Source organism: Corvus kubaryi, unplaced genomic scaffold (assembly GCF_017639235.1).
Source record: "Corvus kubaryi isolate FWS band 111438036 unplaced genomic scaffold, C.kubaryi_AGA036_p1.0 37152, whole genome shotgun sequence".
Classification (NCBI taxonomy): domain Eukaryota; kingdom Metazoa; phylum Chordata; class Aves; order Passeriformes; family Corvidae; genus Corvus; species Corvus kubaryi.
In genome coordinates, this window is record NW_024581040.1 from 353,126 (window position 1) to 380,925 (window position 27,800).

At 48.8% G+C, this 27,800-nt stretch overlaps 1 protein-coding gene across 3 annotated transcripts; it reads left to right on the top strand.

Moving 5' to 3' along the window:
• The first annotated feature begins 551 nt into the window (after window positions 1–551).
• On the top strand, window positions 552–27,448 carry MAP3K14 (mitogen-activated protein kinase kinase kinase 14). Of its 3 annotated transcripts, none has more exons than XM_042021580.1 (16): window positions 552–683; window positions 8,330–8,602; window positions 9,140–9,209; window positions 11,442–11,652; window positions 11,767–12,360; window positions 13,382–13,519; window positions 15,649–15,778; window positions 16,466–16,597; window positions 17,028–17,132; window positions 18,224–18,387; window positions 18,747–18,897; window positions 19,487–19,837; window positions 21,066–21,172; window positions 22,476–22,620; window positions 23,167–23,267; window positions 24,351–27,448. In XM_042021580.1, the coding sequence occupies exons 2-16, from the start codon at window positions 8,350–8,352 to the stop codon at window positions 24,513–24,515; spliced, it is 2,817 nt and encodes a 938-aa protein (XP_041877514.1). In that variant the 5' UTR covers window positions 552–683; window positions 8,330–8,349; the 3' UTR covers window positions 24,516–27,448. The 3 variants fall into 3 exon arrangements, with proteins under 3 accessions (XP_041877514.1, XP_041877513.1, XP_041877515.1); XM_042021579.1 differs by having other exon boundaries at window positions 552–679; XM_042021581.1 differs by having other exon boundaries at window positions 552–679; window positions 11,445–11,652.
• Window positions 27,449–27,800: the final 352 nt, after the last annotated feature.

A 27,800-nucleotide genomic window follows, 5' to 3' on the forward strand; every position in this document is an offset into this window, starting at 1 on the left:
CCCTTCCCTTGCCATTTCACCGGGAAAGGGCGACGGAGGCTTAGACAAGGAAAAAAAAAATCCCATCAGTGGCAAGCCTCAGCTTCCGGAGACAACGGCAGTGTAACGGGCGAGTCTCTGGAGCAGCTACTGACAGGCAAAACGCTCTAATGCGGCACCGAAGTACCTCCGAGGCGGCTCCGAGGTGGCCTCAACACGCCTGTCGCCCCCTGCCCGAAGGAACCAAGGCACCCAGCGGGGCCCGGGACCAGCGAGAGCCGAGGCCAACATGGCGGACGACTGTGAGGGGACCAGCGGCCGCTCCCAGCCCCGCCTCCCGCACCGGAGCGCGCAGGCGCAACGCGAAGGCGCCCGGAGAAGCCGCGGGGCGGGGCTTTCTGCCAAGCAGACCACGCCCACTTCTGGGAAATCCAGCCGGCCGGGGCCGCGCCGGGGGGGCGGAGCCGGAGCAAGGACCGCGCGGTGATTGGGCGCGGCGGGAGGCAGGGCGGGGCCATGCGGAGACAGGGGGCGGTGATTGGCTGTGCGGAGACAGGGGGCGGGGCGTCGCTGGGTGCCGCCTGTCAGTGAGCGGGAGCCGCCGAGAGGCCTGAGGGGCCGCGCCGGGCTGTGCCGGGCGAGCTGAGCAGAACTGGACCGGGCTGGACCGGGCTGAGCGGAGCCGAGCCGTGCCGGAGCGGTAGGTGCGGGCCTGGCCACCGCCGCGGAGGCGGGATCCGGGTCCGAGGGGCGGCGTTCGGTCCGGGAGCCGCGGGACGTATCTGCCCGGTAGGGCCTGGCGGAGCTTCCGCGGCTGCCGGCGGGAGCAGCGTGTGAGGAGCCCCGGCCCGGCCGGGGGGCTCCGAGCGGCTGACGGGCTCTCCGGGCCCCGCCGCAGCCGCTCCCGCCGCAGCGCTGTGTGTGTGTGTTCGGAGCGTGGATGTCACTGCGCTGCCCGGCGCCTTCTCGAGTCTGCGGCTCCCGGTGCTCCGAGCTCCCGGTGCCCTGGGCTACCCGATTCTCTGATCTCCTGGTGCCCCAGGCTCCTCAGTTCCCTGAGTTCCCCGCTTCCCCGGGGTCCCGGTGCAGGGACTTCGCCGGTCCCTGGCCCTGGAGAGGTGAGAATGAGGCAGGAATGAGCGCAGCTCATCACAACACAACCGAGCCAGACCTTAATTCACCTGAACCACCCGGTCCTTTTCTCTCTGAGCGTCTCTTTGACACAACTAAATGCCTAATTCTCTCTTTTTTTTTTTTTTTTTCTTTTTCTGGCAAAAGGTTAAAGTGTTTCTTTGCTGATTAATAAGTTGCTGCTGTGGTTGATCTCAGATGCTTCCTGTCAGCTTTAACTGGTTACATTAGAAACATGTGTTGAGTGCTCCGCACATGTACGACGCAGCAGTCTGAAACCAGCACCTATAAACAAAGTCTGAATTTCTTTTTCGACCGGCTTTCTGAACCCTTTTATGAGTAACAACTCGCGCTTCTGTGCTGTGACATTAGTGATAAGAATAGTTGAATTGAGTGTGTCTGTAGTGAGCTGCTTTATTGCATTTTACCTCAGTTGAAATCTGTTATTGGCACGGCCACCGGATTCCTTGGGAATGAGTCACTTGCTATTAACTATTAAATTTTAACTGTATTAAGAGACTGAATCTTGTAGAGCGCTGTGAAGGAGCATAACAAACAAACATAACTGAAAACCTAAAGGGTTTGTGGGACCTGATCCAACATCACTGGTAATGAACTTAATGAGTCTGTCCTGAGTCTTCTTTCCGTGTTAAACGGGAGGGGGTAGAGCTGAGTTGTTGTACCAGAGATGAGGTGCTGAATTATTATTATAATTGCCAAGAGGATGGAGGCAAAGTGACCATAACTCTTCAGCTTTCCTTCTGTGACTTTTGAACTTTGCTGGCAAGTGTCAGATGTGTTGGTGGAGAGAGAGGGATCAAGGTCTGGAGGACAGGAAGATTTCCAGGTTCTGAGATGAGCAGCTGACCGGGAGTAAAAGAGCCCTGAGTTAGGAAAGGGTCTGGACATACTGGGAGAGGGAGATCTGGATGCATGGAGGGACCAGGAGGAGGGACAGACACGTGGGAACTGAGTCTCTAGGAGACTGGGCTTTGCTGATCACGGTTTAGTGACATCAGGGCCCTGAAGAACATGGACCTTGTGTTGCCTAAAGGCAGTTCTGTTCCACAGTTCATGTGGGAGTTTGTCTCATGAGAGTCTGCTCAGGCTGGCCAGTTAGAAATCATCCCAATCAGTTCATATTTTGACTTTATAGCATGGCATCATCACAATTGAATTTGCAGGACCAACCATAAACTAAGATCATATAGAACTGCTTCTGTCTATGCTAAATTTAACTAAACTTTTGGGTTGATTTTTCCTGGCATCCCAGCCTTACTGCTTCCCCATAGATTTACATGGATTTTATAAATGATTGAAATGTAAAGCTGCAAAGCAGTGTAAAGTAACAACTGGTGACAGTCTGGCTCCACCTGCTTGGGCAGAATTGATTTTCAGGCGTGTTTGTGGTGGTTGGTGGAAGTTGTCCCTTTAGGTGCTTTACTGTATCACTTAGTTGTAGTTTAGGAACTAACTTCACAAGTGGGTTGTCAAAGCCAGGATGTTGTTAAGCAGTGGCCTGAGAGCTGTGTGAGAACAGCTGGGAAGCAAATCCTTATCAGGCTGAAGTTCGTTCTGATTATTTCTGTTCTCTGTGTTTACAAAGTGGTTGGGATAAATTAGCCATTCTTCGAGGGAATGAGCTTGTGGTGGTGTTTGTAAGCTCTGGGCAAATGGTGGTGTTCATATCTTTGTTCAGCAACATGAAAAGAATTGTTCAGGGGTGAGCTGTGCTCAGGCTGTCCTCAAGGAATTGAGGATAAAGGTGTGTTTGGGTGCTTTTAGAAATCTGCTGATAGTTAAACCCAGTCAAATATTTCTCTGCAGATTTTGTAACCAAACTATTGCAATATCTTAATGTCTGACAACTAAAAAAAACAGTTGAGGCTCATTATCCTGATGTTTACAGTAAGCAACACCAGTGGCTGAAACAGGATTTGGGAGTATTTACTATCAAACCACTTTAAAGAACATGTTTACATACTGACTATCGTTTGTAACATAACGTGCTCATACATAGGGCTGATAGTGAAGTGCTTCAAACAGGGAGTTTGTGGTGCTTTGGGGAGAAGGTTTTTAGCTTCCCCTGGTGCTCCTCAGATAAATCTGTGGATACCATGAGAGGGACCAGAGGGGATTGTGCAGGAGCCCTGGAATGGCTGGATGGGTCACAGTGGTTATCGAAGGGGAGGTGAAGGCTGAGAGCTCCCTGGAATAGCAACTGCTGCTCTGACTCACCAGGATTTTAATCAGTCAGGCATTCTATTTATTTTCACTTTGGGGCTCTTAGATACACAAGGGAAGTGTCTTTTTTTCCTTTCTCTTAGACAAGTTCACTTAAAGCAGCATTAAGTGTGTTTTGAGGTCGGGGGGCTGTTGAGTGCTACAACTGCTTTTTTAAAGTCTCTTCTGACACAAACTGAAACTTGTCCTGCTGACAGCTCTGAGCAGTTTAAATCTCCACCCCAGGCCTGGGCTGCAGTAACAGGCTTTAAACTGCCTCGGCCAAAAACGGAACCGTCTTAATTTCAGTTCCATCTGAAACGTGGGCAGGCAGGGGAGCCCATGAGTGGCATCCAGGCAGAGAGGAGGCAGGGATGGAGGGAAGTGGTGCCCAGGGTCTGAAAGCGTTGTACAAACGGTCATGGAATGGCTTGGGTTGGAAGGGACCTTAAAGCCCACCCAGTTTCACCTGCTGCCATGGACGGGGACACCTTCCACTATCCCAGGTTACTCCAAGCCCCATCCAACCTGGCCTTGAATCCTTCCATATATATATGTATATACACACACCTATATACATAAAGTATATTTATAAAGGATATATGAATACACACATGCCTTGGGCCCCAACCAAACCAGATTTTTGATGTGACCCATCCATGTAACAAGTATCATCTATTTTTTTTTTCCTTTGAAAGAACCTGTTTCTTGACAAGGTTTGATGGCTTTACACCAGGATTTTGCAGCTAATACTCTGTGTAGGTTCTTTTAGCTGCAGACTTGGCACTTTCTCCCATGCTCACTGACAGCTGTTAGGACTGGAAGGTCCCCAAAAGGTGTGTGGTGTTCTTCTCAGTTGACATTCCCTGCTCTAGTGATGCAGAAATTCCTGGCTCTTCCCAGCTGTTGCTTTGTTGTGGTGGTCAGCAAAGCAACATGGCTAAAAATGCTCCTTGTGTTTGATCAAGCCAGCAGCAGCTGCAAAGGCAACCTGAGTTAGTGCTCTGTGCTCAGAACTCCTCTCCATAAGGAAGTGGGAAACCTCACTGAAACAACATTTTTTTTTTTCTTCTTCTTTCCTTTCAAACTAAATGTCAGTGTGAAACTGCTGCTGCATGGGTACACTCAGATGAGGAGAAGAAATCTCCATTCGGTGAAGTCGACTTAGGAAGTCTTATGCATATTTTAAAGCTCTTTCCCAAGTCTTTTTTGACCAAATCTATGGGCTGGTGCACAAAGCATTCAGTGAAATTCTCCCAAAAGCCATTGTCCAGGGGGATTGGGGCCAGGCTCACTAAGCAGGATCCCATATTATGGTGTTCAGTGCTGAAAAGGTGTTTGCATGGCTCTTGTCCAGCTCTGAGTTCCTTCCACAACGATTTCATGAAACACAGAAATGCTCTTTTAAGGCCCCTGCTCCAAACATTTTCCAGTTGAGATGGAAGAGCTGAAGAGGAGCCTGTTTAGAGAAGGGGGGAGGTGGTTTTAAAAGAGCAGAAAGCATGTGATTATCTCTTACGTTAATAATGTTTGAGTATCTCATTAATTCTGACTCCCTACAAGTCTCAGGTGACCTTATCCAGTACTTTACTTTCTCCCACACATTATGTGAGGGAGGAGTTGCCATCAGAGTGGTGCCTTCACAGCGCAACTGAGACTGTTTGGCTTTCATTCTGTAAAAACACACTTTCTGTTTTACAGCAGTGGGAACTAACATTAGTTAACCCAAGGTGAGTAAACCCTTAGTGAAGATAAGGAGCAAACAAGCTTTAGGCTGCTATCAAAAGCCCGTTGTGGGTTAGGAGTACAGTATCCACTCTTATCTCCTGCATCATTACCTGACTTCCCCTTTCTGCCTTGAAAATAATGAGCCCATCACATGTCCACAGAAGGAAGAAAGTCAGGGATATTGAAAGCGAGAATTACAGCTGTATCTAAGTGACCTGGCTGAGGGAGAGGAGGTTTTGAAAACCAGAGAAGCAGTTCTGGGTAGGACACAACCACCCTCCAGCTCAGGAGCGTGAAGCTCCCCGTGTCGCACGTCTGTGCCTTGTGTCTGTACAGGAAGCTGTGCTCATCCTGGAGCACGTAAACAGGCAGGGCAACCGCAGCTCCAGAGCATCTCATGTGGGTAAATCCTGCTCTTAGTGGGCTTCCTGTGCATCCTCAGGGACCCATTTGCTGCTCCCCAGGCTCCCTTTTATCTGGAGTTCCCTGGGAAGGGCTGTGGGGGGGGTCTGGGCAGAGACCGAGTGCCTGTGTCCGAATTAGTGGGACTCAGGAGCACTTTGTCTCTCTCTTTGCCCCCTCCACGTGCACAGAGATGAGTCAGGCCTGTTCAGTTCTGAATCACAGAATCGCTGAGGTTGGAAAAGACCTCCATGGTTATTCAGTCCAACCCTCAACCAAATCCCACCTAAGCCATACTATGAAGTGCCATGTCTGCTTGTTTTTTGAACGCCTCCAGGGATGGGTGGGCCCTGGGCATCCCATTCCAATGCCTGACCAGCTTTTCAGTGAAGAAATTTCCCCAATATCCAACTTGAACCTCCCCTGACACAACTTGAGGCCGTTTCCTCTTGTCCTGTCTCTTGTTCCCCAAGAGCAGAGCCCAACCCTCAACTGGCTTCAACCTCCTGTCAGGAAGCTGTAGAGGGCAATAAAAGTCCCCCTGAGCCTCCTTTTCTCCAGGCAGGAGTTACGCTTCAAAAACTATTTAAAATTTCTGATTGCTTATTTTTAATCACAACTTCTGCCCACCGTGCTTTGCTGTACACACCACAAAAATAGTTGGTGTTTGACTTTTCCAAGGACTCAACATTGCGCAGCAGCAGTTAAACCAGGCTGGACTTGCAGGTTCTGGTCTTGCACAGCCCCACAGACCTGAGTCACACATTAAACTGGCTGAGCTCTGCCCGGGTCGAGGCCGTTGCTCACAATTGCTGCCTCGGTCTCTTTGAGTCTGCAAGTGAAGTAGAGCTTTGTTGACTTTAATCTCAGTTATGTTTCCTTGTTATTCTTTGCCATTTCAGAGGGCAACAAGGACTTGCAGTTTTGTTTCTCCCCTTTCTCTGTTCTCCTTTGACTCAGCCTAGGAGGGACTTGTAGAATTCTGTGTTTTTTGGCGATGGGAATTGGTTTGCGCCGGAGGACCTTGAAGGTGAGGGGAGGGCAAGGAGAGACAGTTAATGCAAGTCAGGAGAGAGTGAGGATAAAAATAGCTCTGAACTTGTCAGTTTGGTCACTGGTGGCTGGGTTAGTCATCTGGCAGGCTCTGCTCCTGCTGCTCCAAGGGATTATTTTACAGCATTGAGAATTGACATAATTTCTGTAGAGGAGAGGGAGCGGGACGGCCGTAATGAGTGGGATACTGTCATCAGCACTTCTTTTGCACAGCAGCTGTTCTCTGTTTGGCCACTGAATGTGGTCATTGTTGACTTTCCTTGTATACCTGCCAGGTTGTTAGGTGACTCACTGCACCAAGGTTCATGCACTTGGCTCCCAAATGCCTCCCTTTTCCTTGGTGGTCCTTTAGGCATGGAGCACCCACTCATTTTGTCATTTTCCTGATTCATCTCTGTTGCCAGGAGCCTGTTGGAGTAAATGTCCTGTTTGCCCCAGGCAGCTGCTCAAGGTGGGGAAAAAAGGAAAGGAAAAAGGAAAGGGAAAGGAAAAAGGAAAAAAAAAAAAAAGAAGAAGAAAGATTTGTGCAGATTGAAGCTGATGAGCCTCGAGGTGTGCTCCTGTAGTGGTGCTGATATCTCAGTTTTCTTGGCCTCTGTTAAAATGTCCCTCCTTGTCCTATCCTGGGTTTGTGGTATTTAAGGCCTGTATATGATGCCTAAGGTTTCTGAACTTCCATGGGTTGTTTAGGGTGGAAATGTCCATTTTAAGGTTTTATACTTGTGCTTTAGGAGGACTGGTACAAGGGAGGGATCTCTGCACTTAAGGGGCAACAGAGCATATTCTGGTTTATAAGGAAACAACTGGTTTAACCTCTCCAGAATCCAAGGTGAGGGGATCAGGGGCTAAGCCAAAGCTGCATTCCCCAGAGGCTGGTGCTGTAGGGAACTCCTCACTCTCCATATTGCTGATTTTCACCCCTGGGTATCCCCATCCTGTCCCTCAGTGCTTTGCTTCCATGCTGGTTTATGCTTCTCCCTTTCCATCCCTGGCTCCCTTCCACCTTCCCCTGTGCTGCCAATTGGCCAAGGTTTGGCCTGTGCTGGGACTTGTTTGGAGCTCCATTTGTGTTCCTGGTCAGCTCACAGCCTGTGCTGATCCCCTCCCCAGCTGCCAGGCAGAGGGATCTGTTCCAGCACCGTCACTGTCCTCTATCCAACACCAACTTCCATGAATCCTGCACTCTGTAAGAGCTCTGCTTCTGATAGGCTTGTGCAAGGGTTGCAGAAGTTGTTGGTGATGTAGAAGAAGGAAGGGAGCACCAAGGATGGTCAGGTTGGCTGTCGAGCCTGGCTTCACTGGGGGAGAATGAGGAATGGCTTTGAGGATGACTGAGCTTAGGGAAAAAGGGAATTAGCTGAGTTTATGGCCATTCATGTGGTGTGAGAGCACAGTATAATTCCCCCCAGGTGCACTCTAGGAGAAGAACTTTCATGTCTTCCCTTTTTTCCTTTTTTCGGGGATGAATATTCTTCCTGTTTAGTGATATGGGAGTTCCTTCTTCTCTTTTGTTTCACTGTTTGTCTTGAAGTGAAGGGAATATACCAAGAATTAAATTTCTCTGAAACCCATGTAGTTGCATATTTTCAGTCATGAGAATGTTGAATATTCAGATCTTCAGTGGTCCAAGTCAGAAATGGAGGACTGGCACTCCAGGGCTTTTCTCCAGCTCAGAACTTGGGCAGGACCTTGATTTAGTTTAAATTATTTATTAATCTGATACCTTCAGGAGCCTCCTGTTTCTCGTGAACTTGAAGCTGCTTCTGTCTGTGAAGTATTTTGACAAGTGTTTTGTTTTTCTGTTCTTGCTCAGTGTCTCTGTGAACCTGGGAAATGGCAGTGATGGGAATTGCATGCCAAGGAGCTCCTGATCCAGCCGTCAAGCACAAGAAGGAGCTCACGGCTGCTGAGGGGCTGAAAGAGACAGTGAGTGAAAAGCAGAGCAGTGTTTGCAAAGTAGAAGATTCAAAGAAGGTCATCTTTCACAGTCAGTGGAAAATCCTGAATGATGTAATCACCAAAGGAACAGCAAAAGAAGAAACAGAAGGAGGCTGTGCATCAATTTCTATTATTGCCCAAGCAGAATGTGAGTAGCTGCGCTTCATTGAGAAAAAGGAATGTGTAAGGAGGGATAAGATTTCACTCCCTCGGCGCTCCTGGAGAGCTGAGACCACATCTATTTGTAATCCCAAGTGGGGTGGAGCTGATGACACATCCCAGGCTCTATTTAGGAAGCTCATGAAATCTCCTAATAATGTGGCAGCATCCACTGAATAAAGCATAAATAACAGACCAGCATGAGGCCCGTGCACCTCGACCAGATCTGTGTCCTGTGGGTCACCTGTTCTTGGCTGACTTCTGAAAGGTGTTTAAAAGAGGGGATAAAGAGGAGGAAACTAAAGCAAAGCTGTCATCTGGGAAAGAGCTGGGGGATCAGGAGATAGCTGGGAAGCCTCCTAATTGTGGGGGAGGAAGAATGTAGTGTGGGTGGTGTGACATGACTGTGCAGTGATTGTCTGGATCACTCATTTAGCACAGTGGTAGAGCTGTTTAAGTCCAGTTGTTACTGGGAGAGACTTTGCCTGGCTTAAGACAAGTGATGATCCTGTTTTCTTTCACACAGGTGAAAACAGTCAGGAGTTCAGCCCCACTTTATCAGAGAGATCCTTTATTGCCCACAGTAAACGTTACAGGTGAGAGACCTCTTAACACAAACACCCCTCTTCACTGTTGTGTCTGCTGACTTGTGCTTGTTCCAAATCACTCCGGCTCTCTGCACTTAAAATATTTTTCCAAAAGCACTCCTGTTGGAATTAGCTCTTCAGTCTGAGGCCTGGTAAGAATGTGTCTTCCCCAAAATATCTTCCTGTTAGGAAAAAGTACAAGTTTAGGCACAAACCACCTGAAACACCTTGCATTGTGTTATTGTCAAAGCCTGCAGATTTACTGCCCTTGTAGCCTTCTGCCTCTGTTTCTGGATGGTCAAAGTTCTTTTAAAATGGGCTTTTTTAAGGGTCGTAGGCTTGAAGTAGAAGGATCCAAGGAGAATTATTCAGTCTTTTTTAACTGAACTGTGCTGCTGGTTTTGAAACTGTTACACCATCTGCTGAAAAGCTGTGTGAAACTTGGGCTGCTGCTAGAAGGAGTCTTCAGAAAAGGGAACAGCTTAATTTCTTGGAAGGGTAAAAGGGGGTGAGAGAACCTTTGCTTAGTGGCAGCATCAGCAACAGAAGTTGTGAACACAGAGATGCTGGAAGTGGTAAAAGGGACACTGACACTTGTGATGGACAAGTGGAGGCCTGGGAATTGCTTTTCTGGAGTGCCCTGAGAGTGAGCTGTTTGTTCTTCATGAAGAATATCTTGGTGTTGAGGCACATACTGGAGCTTTCTGAGGCACATACTGGAGCACTGGAGCCCCATCAGGCAGCCCCAGCACCCTGAAATGGGTGACTGGGGTACAGAATTAGGTGCTGCCTGTTTCCTGGTGGCTTCAGACACCTTGTGGGGTGTGTGGTTTGACACTCTCCAGTGGCTTTATGATGTTGTCCCATGAAGCATCTGAAGAAGTGCAAAGTGCCCCATTTCTGAGGGGTTTTATGTGGGTTCTGGGGTTTTCTGGGATGCACACCAGCTGTGTGTTCAGGCTCAAGGCACTGTGCTGATGCCACCAACCAGACCTCTACTTATGGCATCTTTTGGCACTAAAACATCAGGAAAAGATGGAGAGAGCAGTGCTGGCTGTGCCCTGCATCAGTGATCAGGAGAGGCAGAGAAATGTCCCAGAACTGTTCTGAGTCAACGGAACAGTCAAATTGCTCCATCTGAAGGTCAAAAATCCTGTTTTCTCTTAGAGCTTAATTTAAAAAATCTAACTGCTATGGTTGGTATTGAATGATAGAATCACAGAATGTTTGGTTTGAAAGGAACCTTAGAGACCATTGCTTTCTGACCCTGAGTAACTGCAGGCAAATATCCCTCTTTGAGTGTTCATCTCTTTGTGCAGACCCCAGCTGGAGTGTTGTGTATATCTGTGCATTCCTAGAAATCATGTTGTAGTATTGAGCTTTACAAGCCAGCACATTTTGGCTTTTGGAATCTGTTTTATTTGAGTGCACCTAGACATCCCTTTTCTCTGTGCAAAGCTCTTTTCCCTCAAAGTAGAGCAGCTGTTGATATTATGAACGCATTTATTACTTTCAATAATTTTTTAAACTAGACTGCATTTATTCATCATCTCTGTGTTCACTAGAAATCACCCACAAACTGTCTCAGAACAGCCTGGAGAGATGCAGTGCTTTTCCCTCTGCTTTGCTATGTTCAAAAAAGAGACATACAAGAGTGCTGGAGAGGAACTTGGACAAAGGAGCTGGAGTGACAGGACAAGGGACAGGGAATGGCTTCCCACTGCCAGAGGGCAGGGCTGGATGGGATATTGGGAAGGAATCCTTCCCTGGGAGGGTGGGCAGGCCCTGGCACAGGGTGCCCAGAGCAGCTGGGGCTGCCCCTGGATCCCTGGCAGTGTCCCAGGCCAGGCTGGATGGGGCTCGGAGCCACCTGGGACAGTGGGAGGTGTCCCTGCCCATGGCAGGGGGTGGCAGTGGATGGGCTTTGAGGTCCCTTCCAACCCAAACCATTCGGTGACTGCATGTTCCAGTCTCTTTGTTCTTCCAGAACTGTAAACCCTGGGACACTTTAATGTTTCACTTCCCCCACACGCCACCATTTCTTTTATACAATGCCAGAGGTGCTGCTGTGCCTGGACCTTGGACTTGCCCCCATTAGAAGGCAAGAAGTTGTGTTTTAGTTCTTTGTTCTTTGACTCTCAGGAGGCAGAGTTGCCAGTTCTCTTTCTGTGGGTCGGAGGTGTCACCTGAGCTGTGCTTCCCCTGTCACATCTCAGAGCCCTGCTGTGTTCTGGTTTCCAGCAGCCGCTCGGACAGTCTCGATCAGATCCCCAACAATGTGGCCCATGCCACGGAGGGGAGGATGGCACCCACCTGGAGAGGGAGGCACCGAGGCAGGGCCAAGAAGAAACGGCACAAGAAAAGATCCAAGCTGAAAGGACAGCCTGTGGCTGCTGGCAGGAGAAGTCCAAGAACTCCAGAACAGGAGAGCTGCACCCCAATTCCCATCCAGGTGAGAATCTTCGACCTTCCTTTTGTACTGTCCCTCCAAACTCCTAACAGCTCTTGGGTGAATTTTGGGTGTCTGTACTGAAGTTCCTGCTCAGCTCTTTGGTTTTGTTTTTAGGAGGATGAATCACACCAAAGTACTCTTTATAGAAACAGTTTTTGGGTTCCTGAATTTAACAAGGACTTGGGCTATGATCCACTGTCTTTTGAGAAGCCTGACAGAGTTTTGTCCACGGGCAAACTCCATTCCCCAAGGAGCCAATACAAAACTGAACTGCACAAGCTGATCAGCCCTATTCAGTGCCTTAATCATGTTTGGAAACAGAGGGACACTGTTCCCCAGCCTGAGACTCTCCATCCTTTTCCCTATAACATCCTTCCCCCCCATTTCCCACATGTGGACAATCCTCTCCATGCCATGAAATGGAATGCTCTGGACACATACTTCCATGGTGACCTCAACTATCAAGACAGTCGCTTGTCTGGCCTAAACCTAGAATACAATTTCACCAAATGCATCAACCAGTCTGTGCAAACCAGTTCAGACAAGCTTTCTGTGGAAGAATATTTGGTAGATGCCTTGAAGGGGAGCGTGAGTTTTGGTGAACCACAAAATTTAGCCAGCCTGGCCAAAACGTGGAGAGGAGGTGGGCTGGAGCCGAAGGAACAATTCCATGAAGCGAGTGAAAATGAAGGCGTGCTGCTGAACGAGGTGATCTGAGCCACACTCTGGGGTGGTGGGAGGTGGAGTTTCTCCTGGGCTTTGGGAGAGGGATAATCTGCATCCATGTGCTTACTTCTATAACTGCAGTTTCTCAATGGTTCTGGATCTGGTTGAAGCTGCCAGATAACGATGCTGAGTTGTTTTCGGCAGGGATTAAAGCCCTGTCTGTCTCAGACTGCCGGCTCCATGCTGTGCTCAGTCACCAGACACGCAGGCCTGTCTCTGAGCAGTGGTTCTGTGCTTAGTCAGTCTTCAGCCATGTCCTTTGTTTGCTGGGGAAGAGCCTAATCCATTCAGCCAGGCTGCAATATTTATTGGCTCTGGATGAGCTGGACTGTGACAGAAACCAGGGCTGGGTAGAAGGGGAGGTGCAGGAGGCCAGTCTGTGCCTCTGCTGGGACCAGCAGCTCCTGCAGCGTCCCTTGCCAAGCACAGGGCCTGGACACAGAAATGCATTTAAATTCTAGAGACATGATTCACTTCTTCTGAATTCAATTCTCTCTCAACACCTTCAAGTCCTCCTGGAGGACTTCCCTGGAATCAGTGTGACCCTGTCAGTATGGTCTGTGGAATTCAGGGTGTCCCTTACCTGCCTGAACGTGTTCACACTGACACCTAAGGCACAGTCTCCATCTACTGACTGCAGAAAAGCTTTAACATAGTGCCTGCATTTAGTCATGGGAGTCTTGGTTTGTTGTAGGATTTAGCTTTGTAGTTATGTCCTGCATGAGAAGGGAGGAACACAGAGCTCCAAAGCCATCCAAATCGTAGTGGCCTTTCTTTACAAAGGTGGGGTGCACTCGTTTAGATCCAATAGAGCCCACAGAAATCAAATAGGTTGATCCTGTATGGTTTCATCTCAAGCCTGTGAGAGAAGTAATCTTGGACTGGGATTTCTAGAGGTGTGCTGTCCTTATGCTGCTTCTGGGAATGCTGGTCTCTGTCTGTGCAGCTCAACATTTAAGTGTCTCTTTCCTTGCTTCATCTTGTTTTCTATTTGGACTTCCAGAAGCTGAAGCCGGTGGATTACGAGTACCGAGAAGAGGTTCACTGGACCAAGTGCCATGGTTCCTTGGGCATTGGCTCTTTTGGGGAAGTGTACAAGATAGAGGACAAGCAGACAGGATTTCAGTGTGCTGCCAAGAAGGTAATTCTGTGTGAGAGAAGGCGGGTCCTGGCACAGGAAAGCACATGGAGAGAGAACTTCTCCCAGGTCCTCCTAAGGACCTTGTACAGTCATGGTGAAGTGCTGCTGTTGTGTCCAAGGAAAAACTTCAGGCTGATGGCAGAGAGAGAAGCAGATGGAGGACCTCTATGTGCACAGAGGTCAAGTTCAGCAGCCAGAAATAAGTTCATTTGGCTTTAAAGTGTGCTGAAAGGGATCCTGGGTGCTGAGGCAAGAGTAGAGATTTCTGAATGATTGTGAGTGACTGCAGGGGAGCAACAGCTGTGTGGGGTTGTCTGTTATCTAACTATTCTTATCTCAAGCCATGTCTGGTGTAAATGGTTACATGGCAGGTATTTATTTCCCTGTTGAAAAAGGAATAGAGTAGGAAAAACCCAAGGCAGTCAGTAGGCTCTGAAAACAGCTTTCATCTCCTCAGTGTCATCTGCAGTGCTGGCACATTGTTCCGAGGTGATGCTGTTCCAGATGCAGCAAAGGATGTGTGTTTTTCCAGGAGCTGGCACTATAATCTATGGTACTCCAGGATGTGCCGTTGTCACACCATGTAGGAAGTGTGTGGAATATAACCTGGATCAGGGTATTGGTTTGTAGGCTGCCATGGGGGCCTCAGGGATGCAGACAGAGGGATAATGCAAGGAGAGGAGGAAAATGTAAACTGTTTTATTTGAACTTACACTTGAATAGTTTCATCACCCTTGTGAACTGATGTTTCTCACATTCCTCCACTAGAAAACTTCAACAAGCATGTGGGAAGTGTTTTTCTTGAGTACAAAAATATTATGTGCCCAAAGAACCGTAACTTGCATTTTTCAGTTTAAAATGTCCCATTTTCCCCCATTTACACAGGGCTCAGCTTGCTGTGCTCCCTGTGGAAAGATGTAAGTGGCAAGACAAACCAGTGTGTGTATTTCTTTAACCATTTCAGTTGTCAGCTATAGAAACAAACATCTCTCAAGCGCGTAGGAAATTACTTCCTATTCTGCATCCTCACAGTTCAGGTGTGAAATTTAGTGGTGACACAACCAGCCTGTTTCCTGTCAGTGTGCAGCTATTTAAATGTATTATCCATGTGGCAAATCCACAGTCTTGGGAGAAATAGCTGTTCCTTGTGGGGTGTATTTTCAGGAAGGAGGATGGTTGTGCTGAAAAGGGAAACATGAAAGTAGGAGAAGCTGAAGTCTTTCAAAATGTCATTTCCCCCCCAATTACTGAAGGATAAATGATGCTTCTTTATATCAGAAATGCATCTTCTTAGCTCACACTCTGAAAGCAGAGAGTTCTAACATGCAAGTTGGACACTTCTCTATGATCTATTTAATTTTCCATGAGTAACTGTCCCCAGTTCCTGCTGCCTGCCTGTGAGAGGAGGGCACTAGTTCGCCTTCTTTCACCAGACCTGGTGTTGGAAGTACCTGCTCTCCAAATTGAGATGAAAGAAAGCCAGCTATAGCTGGATTGCTGACAGTGAAGAAACATGATGCATCTTTTTCCCACCAGAATCTTCATGACTCATGTTTTCCTTCTGGACTTCAGCAAATTCTTGTTTTATTTAGTTTGGCTGAACTTAGCGAATAAAGTTTTTCTTTAACCATTTTCAGGATGAACACCACCTAAAAATTTGGTGACCATGCAGATCACTGCTTGTGGACATATTTTGTATTCCCTCCTGCTTTGGGGAAGTTGAATTTTTGCCAAGTTTTACACCATCCCTGGGGGTTTTTTTCTCCTCTTTTATAAAAGCAGAATGTTCAGTTGTCAGAATTTTCTTTTGACTGAGACAGAAATTACCTTCCTCCTGAAGGGTACCAGTCCTCAGCTCTAATCTGGAGTTATTGCAAGCTGGCATCTTTTGTGATAAATCTTCACTTTCCTTAGACATTGAGGATTTATCACCCCGAGTGTTCCCACTTCTTGCTGCACTCACTGAGTTCTGTTAAGGAAGGTCACAGAATCAAGTTTGGAAAAGACCTCCAAGATCATCAAGCCCAATTAACCCATCCTTGTGCCTCTGCTGTCACACAGCCACCAGAGAGGGCCAGTTGTGTCAGGCTCCATCCCAGGAATTGCTCAGTGCCTCCCTGTTTCCGTAGGTGCAGGTGGAACACTTCCGTGCCGAGGAGCTGACGACGTGCGCGGCCGTGACGAGCCCCAGCGTGGTCCCCCTGTACGGCGCCGTCAAGGAGGGCCCCTGGGTGACCATCTTCATGAAGCTGATGGAGGGTGAGGAGGGGACAGCACCGTGGAAGCACCACTGGCACTGTCCAGTGCACGTTGACCTCCTCTTCCTCCTGCCCCAATCTGAATCTGTTAGTTCCTCGATGCATCCAGAATGTTCCTGGTGTGAATTCCCGAGTGGGTGGGGATGGGTGTGTGTAATCCCTGCAATAGGCTTGCTGTGGGGGGAATAATTCCCAGTCCTGCCTCACTCCAGTTCAAGGTGTCTCTTTTTCCCAGTAAAACACAGCTGGGGCTGGTTTGTGCTTCCTGTTGATTTGCAGGGCACCACGTGGAGCACATGCCCTGGAAGAGGCGGTACTGTCTAAGCAGACCTAGGTGATTCCATTGCCTGGTGCTCTTTTTCTGGCCAGAACCATGGGAAACAGGCTGTGAAGAATGAGCTGGTGGTCAGTTACACCTAGAAATGCCTGTTCTGGTCACAGAGCAGTTGCTTTTGCTCCAAAGCAACACTGTTAAACTGACACTCAGCAAAAAGCCTTATTAACAAGGCCTGGTTTTGTGGGTAGCAAAAACTCTGGGAATAAACAAAAGGAACAGAGCCATGTGTGGAAGATAAGTGCTGTCAGACCTGGAAAATCTCATTTTTTCAATGGAAACAACCAGGAATGCTGATGATGCTGGGGAGAATTTAAAGATAAGCTAACATGGACTCCCTGGATTCCTTTCTAGGTGGCTCATTAGGGCAGCTCATTAAACAGAGTGGCTGCCTGCCAGAGGACAGAGCCCTCAGCTACCTGGGCCAGGTGTTAGAGGGTCTGGAGTATCTTCATGCTCAAAACATTCTCCATGGAGATGTCAAAGGTAGGAAAGTGTTTGAAGTACCTTCTTTCCTTTTTCTTAGAAGAGGCAAACTGCTTGGAGATTAAATTATGGGATTACTTACTAAAGTTATGGGATCTACTTACTAGATTTCCAGATCTGTGTTTGAAATTAGAGTTTCCCTTGGTTCTAGACTGCTGGGAATATCATATTTGTCACCTCCTCCTGTCACCCCGTGGGTCTGGCAGGCTGTTTGCCCAGGCTGCCCCACCACTGGGCTACAAGAATCTCCAGGGCAGGTAATTGGTGGTTTATAAACAGAGATAATTACAGCTCTGTATTTGCTTAAGCCAGTGACACTCCTCAGGAGAAATAAACCCTTTGGGCTTAAAAAACTGTCATTCTGTGTGCTTTTGACTGTTTTTCCCATCTCCTAATCCAGAGGTACTAATGGAACCCTTCTCGTTGGCAGCGGAGAACGTGCTGCTGTCGGACGATGGGAGCAGGGCCCTCCTGTGTGACTTTGGCCACTCTGCTCACCTGCACCCGGACGGGCTGGGAAAGTGCTTGGTCACAGGTGAGGCTTTGCTGCTGGTCTTCTGAAGAATTGCCCTTCTGACTCATTCTTTCTCTTGAACATTTACATGTGGCTGATTTGCAAGCAACTGCATTTTCCAGGCTGAGCATTGCTCAGGGTGTCTGGTTTATTGGTATTACTGTGAGGCATCCCACTGGCAGCCAAAATGACCCTAAATTTGGGGGGTGATGGTCCTTATCTCCCAGGCTAGAAGGGGTTTTGTAAGATTATGTCAGCATGCTGCATTCAGTGTTTTGTCCCTGCAAGAAACCACACCGAAACTTTAAAATCCTATTCTGACTTGTTGTGTAACCTCACTAAATAGTGGGGAAGAGTTCTGACCTCCACTAAAGCAAAATTCCTTTTTTTTTGACAATTAAACTTGACAGTGCTTCTTCATGCAGCTGTTGAAAGAGAAGGGTACGTTTTCTAGCATCAGGCTCAAGTTTTGCCTCCCAGATTTGCTTGAAAGGGAAGTTTAATCCCTGTTCTGTGTGTAAGGGATGGGTCTGAGAGGGAACGGCTTCTAAAAGCACACAGTGCTACTTTTTGGGTTAAGGTAGAGCCCCTCCACCATGGAGAAAAACTGGGAGAGCTCAGATTGTTCAGCCTGGAGAAGAGAAGGCTCAGAGGAGACCTCAGAGCCCCTTCCAGTGCCTAAAGGGGCTCCAAGAGAGCTGGAGAGGGACTTGGGACAAGGGATGGAGGGACAGGACACAGGGAATGGCTTCCCACTGCCAGGGAAGATGGGATACTGGGAGGAAATTCCTCCCTATAAGGGTGGGGAGGCCCTGGCACAGGGTGCCCAGAGCAGCTGTGGCTGCCCCTGGATCCCTGGAAGTGTCCAAGGCCAGGTTGGACATTGGGGCTTGGAGCAGCCTGGGACAGTGGAAGGTGTCCCTGCCGTGGCAGGGGTGGTACTGGGTGGTTTAAGGTCCCTTCCAACCCAAACCAACCCATTCCATTCTATGAAGGTGACAGGTCTCTCACTTCAGCTGAAAAGAGAGGGATTCTGCCTTAGGCCTCTCACCAGTGGCATTGGAGCACTTCTCTTGCCTGCATGCAGTGATTCTTCTCCTGGATGGTTTTAGGGAACTACGTGCCTGGCACAGAAACCCACATGGCCCCGGAGGTGGTGATGGGGAAGCGCTGTGACTCCAAGGTGGACGTGTGGAGCAGCTGCTGCATGATGCTGCACATGCTCAACGGCTGCCACCCCTGGACCCAGTACTACAACCACCCCCTCTGCCTGAAGGTGAGTGACCCAGCCTCTCTGCAGTGCCAGGCAGGTGAGCTGCCAGAGCTTGTTATTCCTGGTCAGGGAGCGCTCGCCTCCGGATGGATGGCTGGGAGCCAGCTGGGCATCTGACAGGATGCCAGCCTTGCTTTGGGAGCTGAGCATTCCTTGTGCCTGCTCTGCTTGGGCTGTTCTTCTGTACCCTGCTCATGACTTGGGTGTGACTTTTGAGCCATTCAGCTGTAATAAAATTACTGTTCAGGTCTCACTTAATGCTTTCATTTCAGTTGGAAATGCTCTCGGGGTGGGAAGAACCTTCCTGAAATCAAATGAAGCCTCTCTGGTCTAGCCCCTTTCACTTCCTGTTTGTTACACAGATCGCTAAAGAGCCGCCTCCTCTGAGGGAAATTCCACCTTCCTGCAACCCTCTCACTGCTGAGATTATTAAGCTGGGGCTGGAGAAGGAGCCTCTCCACAGGGCATCTGCGTCAGAGCTCAAAACTAAGACCAGTGTGGCCCTTGAGGAAGGTAATGTCCTGGTGTAACTAAACCTTCGTATTCCCACAGGGAGAGTTGCTGGTTCTGTTCCTTTGGGAAGCACCAGTCTGTTTCATTGTCCTCTATATCATTTTCACAGCATTGATGCATGTTTTGGGTTGATGGCTTTTGCCTGCAGCCGAGTGTTTGTCACCCAAATAAATTATAATTTCCTGTATGCTGTCACATGCTCTTCTTCCTTCTCTGCTGAAGGAGCTGAGCTCTCTGTGGGTTTGTTCAGGTGCTGTGCCTGAGCTCCTGTCAGCTGCACCTGGAGAGACTGGTGTGCAGCACAACTGCAAGCAGAGGTTTATTGCATCCTTAGCTGTAACTCACACTTGTGGTTCAGTCTTCCCTCTGACACCATCACTAATTTATTTCAACTTAATCCTGCTGAGTGGTTCTGTAATACAGCAAGAATTTGTGGAGGTGATCTGGTTTTATCTTTTGAAGAAACTGGGCATTTTACAGCAAATACACTTCAAAAACTCTTACAGCAAAGGAAAACTTTTACCTCTTTTATTACTTTATTTGATAATGTTTGTATTTATTTATTGTTTGTTTCCTTTGTTTTTTGTAGTGGGAGGTGTGAGAAGCCCCTGGAAAGGTGAATACAGAGAGCCCAGACATTTATCTTTGAACAAAGAAAACAGTGCACAGACATCCCTGTCCCCCACAGTGAGCCCAGTTTCTGAGACTGGTTCTGGCCCAAAACTGTCAGTCAAAGTTTCCTGTGCCAGCCCAGTCTTACCACCCCCATCTCTGGAGCAAACAGAGGAGGTTGAGGGAACCCACTGGAATGAGGGCAAGGAGTTACCTGAGACCTGTGATCCCCCTCCTCTCTCCTCAACTCCTCTGTCCCTGAAGAGCTGCAGCCACGTGGAAAGAGCCACAACCATTTCAGAGCAAGAACTTCAGCAGCTGGAAATTGGTGAGCACTGGGCTGGGGGAGGAATTCAGCTTTTTTTTTTTTTTTTTGCTTGAAAGCAGGATAAAAATACAGCTGCTTTCTCTTGGCCTGTTGACAGTTATTTTCGGGTTTTCAGCTTGGATGTCATTTTGCTCATAGTTCCTTTCTCATTACCCAAATTGCTCAACCTTCCTTTAAACAACCAAAACTAATAGTTCTTAACCAATTAAATGTGCCACAAAGGTAGTGAACAGAACTTCCTTCCTCCTGAACAGGAGGGAACCTTCTGAGAGAGGTGCAGGAACGTCTTAGAAAACAGCTTGTTTCAGACTTGTGCTTATTTGCACTGTATAAACAGTGTCAGAATTCCAACTTCATGTGGAATTTTGGGTTCAAACATCATTTTTTTAAAAAAATTGAGGCAAGCCAGGATAAAAATAAAGGGATGACACATGTCAAGCAAAGCAGTACAGTTAAAATCAGCCTGCAACTGTTTTGTTCTGGGCATTGGAAAATCTACAGCCACCAGCTAAGGAATCTGCTTACCAACAGCAATCCAGAGTTTGAAAACCAGCAGTAAATCCAGTGTGGAAATCAGTGATTTGTCCAGTTCCATTGCCTCAGTATAACTCTACATCTCACTCTTTTTTTCTCCCATATTTTCTAGTCTTTTTAAGTGAATGGAAAGCTTCAAGTTAAGAAGAAAGTGGTTTCAATTGCAACTGTCAGGAAACTGAGGAATGAGGAATTTTAGGGGTTGCTGGTGTGCAGCTTCTTTCTCAAATGGCTTTGAGTCTCAGCAGCATTGTAAGAGCTGGTTATATATGGGATATCTGGATATTATCAGGAATATTTGCAGTATTTGTAAGTCCTTGTATCCAGATAAGGGAGTATAAGCATCCAGATACTGGTGAGAGCTGAGTACATGAGTTTGACCTTTCCCTGATAACGTGGATGGATCTAGAGTGACATCTCACAGGAGACATACGGGCAAGAGCTGGGAAATTCTGGGTGCTATTTTGCATGTTGTTGCACAATCCAGCTCCTCTTGGCTCAGTTTCCCCGTGTCACAGTGCTGGCTGTGGCCTCTTCATGGCAGAGTTGTGTGTTGGGTTTTGCTGGCACCAATATGAATGTTCATTAAATATTGCTGAAGAAGCTTTGGGTGTTAATTGCAGAGCTGTGATTAGAGCAGGGAGGCGTGGAAGGAAACACTGGAAATGTCTCCCTTCTCTTCCTTTTGCTGCAGAACTGTTTCTGAACAGCCTTTCCCAGCCTTACTCTCTGGAAGAACAAGAGCAAATGCTTTCGTGCCTCAGCATCGACAGCCCCTTTGTGTCAGATGCCAGTGAGAAGGTGAGTGGGGATGGATGGAGGTGACTGGCTGACCCCCTCTGGAAAACTGGGAGCTGTGACCAACGGAAATCTGGAGTTTCTCACCTTTGCTGCTGCTTTTTGACACCCAGTTTGCTGGGGAGCACCTTGGGAAGAAAGCTTAGCTCATGCCCACTGCAGTGTTGAGGGCTGTAGCTGTGCTTTGGTTTGCTTTGGATCCTTTCCTCCAGAGGCTCTCCTGTGCTGTATCCTCCCCGGAAGCTTCAAGTGTGTGGATATGGAAAATCTCAGCAGCCTCAACTCTGTCTGTGCAGGAGAAGAGAGCTGGGGAGGCAGTGATGAAGGCAGAAGCTGCACCAAGCAGCTGAGCAGGGTCTTCCTGGCCATGGCCACCGGTGGGAAGTTTAGGGAAAGACCAGGAGAATAGGACAGGAAAACAGATACCCAAATCTTGGATATTCATTCCCAGCCTATGGATCTATTCTCCATGGACTTATTTTAACCCATTGATACTAATGAATACATAGTCCTAGTTATTAAAATGCCAATTTTAATTAAATTGGTTTGCTCTCTCTGGTGTTCTGAAGGTAGGGAATACCAGTGAGGAACACGGAGTAAGCCCTGTTGGACCAGGGAAGGACAAAAGCCCTTCAATCACATTTTTCAAAGACATCGAGTCCCAAATTTGTGCAGCCTGGCATCTGCAGGAGTCAGTTCTGATTGGGAGCAGCTTTGTGTCCTATTTTTGTCTCTCTTCTCAGTCTTCCAGTGCTTTGTGAGGAGGACTGAGGGAGTTCTGCACAGCTCAGCTGTTGACACACACGGTGTGCAGCGTGGGCTCTGACTCTGCTTAGTTTTCCCCACTAACACCTACCCCATACATTTAACTTGACTTTTGGCTGGTACAGACCGCTGTGCTGATGCTGTGAGATTGACTGGGACAGACCCTTCCCAACACTGCAGCAGCACAGGGTCTGTGGTTGGTTTTGTACAGTTAATTGTTTTTCCTGTGTGTTTCTAATGTCAGTAAGTGACAAATATTTTAACTCAGGCTTAATTCTCCTGCCAATTGGTACAACTCCTCTTTTCTCACCCAACTTTTCAGCTCATTATTGATTTAACTGTTGAGAATATCTGATAATGTCTGCACACTGGTGCACTGCTATCCATTCCCTTTCCCAGATGGCACAGAAATGTTGACTAAGGCCCAGCCTTAAATCCCTCTGGATTTCCACCTTTTTCCTCCTGACCTTGTTTTAATGCTCATCTCCTGCCAGCTCATTTTCTTTCGGAGCCTCAGACAAACTTGTGCTTACTCCTGCAGAACTCCATGAAGGCTTCTCACAGCTTGAGGGACACCATGAGCTCTGGGATCCATTCCTGGAACAGCCAGGCAGACGGGCAGAGCTGCAGCTGGAACAACCTGCTGAGCCGCAGCCGGCACACGGACACTCCCAGCTACTTCAACGGTGGGTCTGCATTTCCACACTTGGGATAAATGGCCAGGAATCATTTTCTCACCATCTAGAGGGGCTGGATATGGAGTTTTTGAGCTCCTTTTATCCTTCAGCTGCTGTGCCAGCACAGACTGGGCCTCCTCACAACCCCTAAAGATGGCTTGTGAGGAGGCCCAGTCTTCCACAGATGGGTGGAAGGCACTGGGTCTGTACAGTAAAATCCAGGGAAGTTCCTGAACACACAGAGCCTGTGTTCCCTCCTTCATGCAGCTTCTATGTGCAAGTAGTGTTTTATAACCACAAACATCTACCCAGAATTTTGAGGGCATATTGTGCAAATTAATCCATCACTTCAGCTGCTTTCTTGCTAAATGCAGCTCTGCTCTGTGAGTCATTGCTGTCTGCAGCAAGCTCCATGCTCAGCAAAAGACCTACATAAATTAAATCCTTAACGACAAAGAGTTTTTCCCCATGTGTGTGCCTTGTCAGTCAGTTTTGCTGTGGACTGCGAGGTCCTTGTGGCTCAGCAGAAGTTAAAGAATCTCTTGTGCATTCCAGGAGTGAAAATCCAGATCCAGTTGCTAAGTGGAGAAAATTTGCACATCAGGGATTTCCACAGGACAAAGGTGGGAGACATTGCCACAGGGATAAGCAGCCAGGTGAGACACAGAGGGGGAGTTCAGTGCATCATTTCAGGAACAATTTCTTCCCTTCTGCAGCCTCATAACCCCTGAATGCCAGGGAGATCCAGGAGTTGTTCAGGGATCCTTAGGACACCTTTAGAAGCAGAAGCTCAGTGCTGCTGTTGTGAGTGTGGTCCCAGAGGATGTTTTCTGAATCACAGACTCATTAGGGTTGGAAAAGACCTCCAAAATATGAAGTCCAACCTTTGACCAATCCCACCATGCCCACTAAACCATATTTCCAAGTGCCACATCTACTCATTGTTTGAACCTTTTCAGGGATGGCGATTCCACCACTGCCCTGGGCAGCCTGTTCCAATGCTTGTCCACTCTTGCAGTGAAGAAATTTTCCCTAATATCCAGCCTAAACCTAGTATCAAACCTGAATTGTAAGCCAGTGCCAGTTGTCAGAGTGACCACAGGGATCTGTATCTTAGAAAGCACCTGTGCTGCAGCTTAAAAAAATCCTTCTTGTCAATTATAAACTCTTCCCCTTCTCCCTAAAGAATCACTATATGGCTTTTTCATCATGAACAGTAGCATCAGCTCAGGGAAAGGAGCTGTGCTTGGCTGGGGTGCTTCCAACTTGTTCTGTTGGAGATGCTGGCACACTCCTGTGAACCTCTCTGTGAGCTGCTTTGGCTGTTCCTGAAAGGAACTCTGGAGTGTCTGTGGGACTGTGACTCATCTAAGTGTAAAATGGGATCGTCTCTAAAAGATGTTGCACCAGGCCAGAAAATGTTCCAGTGGTGTTGGTTCTCTCTGGATTTTGTTCTTGTGAGGATCACAAAGCAAAATACCTGGAGAGGAGCTCACGTGGACAGCTCAGGACCCCCCAGCCATGGCCCAGAGCTCAGGGAGGCACTTTGGCAGCAGGGTGGGCACTGCCCAGTCCAACTGGGAGGTATTTCCCTGTGAGAGGAGTTCAGGATGTTCCTGCCAAGCACGAGCCCCTCGCTGGGAGCTGTTCTTGTGTTGGGCGGAGGGGTGTGATGGAGGGGTGTGATGTTCTGGAGGAGACTCTCAGTGCCACTCAGCTCTGTGTGTTCTGCTCCGCAGATCCCCGTCCCTGCCTTCAGCCTGGTGACCAAGGAGGGGCAGCCCGTGCACTACGACATGGAGGTGCCTGACTCTGGCATCGAGCTCCAGTGCACCCTGGCCCCCGACTGCAGCGTCAGCTGGGCCTGGCGCGTCAAGCACGGCCAGCTGGAGAACAGGCCCTGAAGCCCTGCCTGTGCTGGAGGTTTGCACCTTGTGCAGAGAAGGAATTGCAAAAGCTTCTGACCTCCCCTGCCATGGAGCACCAAGTGCAGTGGCTGCTGTTTGTGCTGCAGCAGGATCACAGCTCACTGCCCTCGGGCCTCACTTCTGTTGGCTGTTCTGATCCACTTCCAAGACATGTCCTGAGCTTAGACATTCCCCAGGACAGTGGGAATTACTTGTTTTGGGTGTGTTAGAGCTTGAGAATGGTAGGTGGAAATTCCTTGCTTTTCAGAGGAAGGAGGTTGTGCTTTTCAGGAGAGCAGGGGGATTGGGTGAGAACTCTTGCTCTTGCTCCGAGGTGAGGTCGGTCGTTGCTGGGCTTGCCCAGAGGAGGAGGTTGGGTGCCCTCAGTGCAGCTGGGGTTGCTTGTGCTGAGGGGAGCTGGCTGACTTCCTTCCAGCTGGAGGAAAAACCATTTCTGTAGGCTCTGGGGAGCATCATTTCCACCTCAAGCCTTTTGCATGGGGAGAATCAACAGCAGTCACTGGCTGGTTCTTGGTTTCACCTCCCACCCTTTCCCGCAGTCGCTTCCTTCTTGAATCAGAAAAGAGCTTTGTTCCCAGAAAGAGCTTTGCTTGCAGCTCCTACCTGCAGGTCTCAGAGGAGCTGGTGCTCTCTCTGGTGTCCCTGGCAGGCAGGGCAGGAGGAGGGTACAGAATTTCTTGGTGGGAGGGTGGAGGGGTTGTTCCTCCATCCTGTTCCCACCTCTGATGTGGGACTTCAGGTGCACTGTCCCATCCTTGGAGGAGTGAGGGACAGCAGCTGTGTCAGCTGTGACAGGGCTGAATTTTGTTGCAGAGTTTATAAAAATCTCCCTCCCAGTTCCCAATCCAGCCCAGTGCCCCAGTTCTGTGAGCTCAGCCTGGCCTCATGAGGCTTCCCACTCCTCCTCTCACTTCAAACTGGGTTCACTGAGTGGGATGGGCAGCTGAGCCCAGAATGCCCTAAGTTCTGAACTGTTTTTTTACTGATTTGTGAATGTTTGGAACATACTGAAACCTCACAGGTCAAGTTCAGGTGGGCGGGTGTCATTGGCCCTTCTCCATCCCAGAACAGATCCCGAGGGAGCTGTGAGCTCTGAGTGTGCTTGTTCAGGGCTGATCCAAGGCCTGGCACACCTGAAATCACAGTCCCTCCCTGTGGCTCTGTGGCTGCCTCTCAGCAGGGGCTCTGCATCCAGCCTGGGCAGAGAAACAGCTCCCAAAAGCCAAGGTGGGCTCTGCCAGATCCGTGCTGGGCTGGGAGACACAGCGGGGCAGGAATGCTGGCAGTCTTCCCATGGGAAGTTCACTTAGTAAAGAGCTGGGAAAAGCTGAACTCCTTTTTTGAGGAGCAGCACTCCTTAAACAGTGGATGCTCTTTCCCTTTGGTCTCCCAGAACAGGGGCTGGTTTTGCTCCACTAGACAGTGACATCCCTGATCAGAAAACTCAAGTTGTGATGTAATAAAAAAGTGGAACTCAGGAAGAAAAATGAAACCTGTCACCACTCTGGGTATAGTTTTTATAGCACTTTCTGTTCTAAAGCACTTAATACATTGTCCAAGATAGGCACCTAATTATATCTGCAATGCCACATTCAGGGGCTTTTTAGTAAATAATTAACACATTATGCAAATGTCTTCCAGGAGGGAGTGGGGAAAGTGTAGGTTGGCTCGATTTCTTTTTTCAGATGCTATAAACTACTAAGAGTTTAAGCTCTGGAGCAGGAGGGATACAAGGGCCTCTTCCAGGGCTCCCAGGAACTCCACTGCACACACATTCAGTGCATGCCTGGCTCCCTTCCTGAGCTTCCTCTGAGGGGCAGGAGGAAAACTCTTGGTTGTTTCTGTGAGTCTGAGGTGATGTGTCAATCCCAAAGCACCGTGGGTTCCATCCCAAAGGCTGCACCTTGTGCCTCTGTCGCCTGGGGGATGCTCCAATGTCCTGGTATCCAGTTCCATGCCTTGGCATTGGGACTGAGCCCTGGAGCAGCAGGGAGGGAGCAGCAGGACTGTCTGCAGGACTCCTGGGCTCTGCATCTGCAGCATTAACCTGAACTCAGGCCACCTGCACAAGGGCAGCGAACCCTCCCTGGCCCGGGATGTCCTCGCAGGGCCTATGGAGATGTCCATGGAGATGTTCATGTTCCCTGAGTCCATGGATGTCCATGTTCTCTGGTACCCTCACAGCAGCATTAGCCAGGATCCACCCTCTTTGTTTTGTCCAAAGCCTTCAGTCCTGTTTTGCTGCCACCATGAGTGCCCAAGTGAGGCTGCAGGTTCCCAGCCCACAAGCCTTGGCCGTGTCACTGCCCTCAGGCTGGGATGTGGTGTCACAGTCCCTGCCTGGGGACAGACACCTCGGCAGCCCCACAAACCACTGGTGCCTTCCCAGTCCCTGAGCTGGGGTTCTCCTCTGGGACGGTCTCCAGGCTGTGCTGCCAGCCAGCCTGAGCTCTCCCTGGCTCGCTCCTGCTGCCAGGACAGTTTCCTCTTCCCTTGGCTTGTCACTTTGCTGTGACAGGCACAAACAACCCGGCTTCCAGATGAAGGCAATACTGACAGCAGAAAGTCGGGGAAGATTTGCATTATCCTAGTTCAAATTTGGCTGGAACTGTCAGGTTTCATAACGAGTGTTTAGGACAGAACCCCAGCTCAGGGTGGAGAGGACAAGTAGGAGTGATAAACACAGATGGCTCTTGTGTGCAGCTCCTTCCGGAAGTCTGGAAAAATCCCTGTTGGTGAGGTGAGATGGAGCTGAGGATCTCTTGGGGATGGGCAGTGGGGGAAGGCTGGAACGAGGAGCTTGTATGGAATGAATGACACTTTATAAAACTGTGATTTCTTGAAGTTAATGTTTTTGACCTGCATTTTCACAGGGAAAAAAAATAAAGCTAAAAAAAAAAAAGATCATTTTTGTTGTTGTTGCTAGTGGTTTGATGTGCTGTCCCAGAGACCAAGATGGCGATGCTGAGTAAGACATTTTCCAGGAAGGGGAGCCTGGTCTGATTAAACTCTGCTATATATTAATTACCCGTGGGTTTGGGGGATGCAGGAGAAGTCAGGGAGGGTGCTGGGCACTGCCCAGGCTCTCCAGGGAACAGTCCTGGCCCCGAGGCTGCCAGAGCTCTCGGAGCATTTGGACACCACTCTCAGGGATTCACAGGATGGGATTGTCGGGGTGTCTGTGCAGGGCAGGAGTTGGACTGGGTGATTCTTTGGGATCCCTTCCAGCTCAGGATATTCCAGGATTCTGTGATTTCTGGG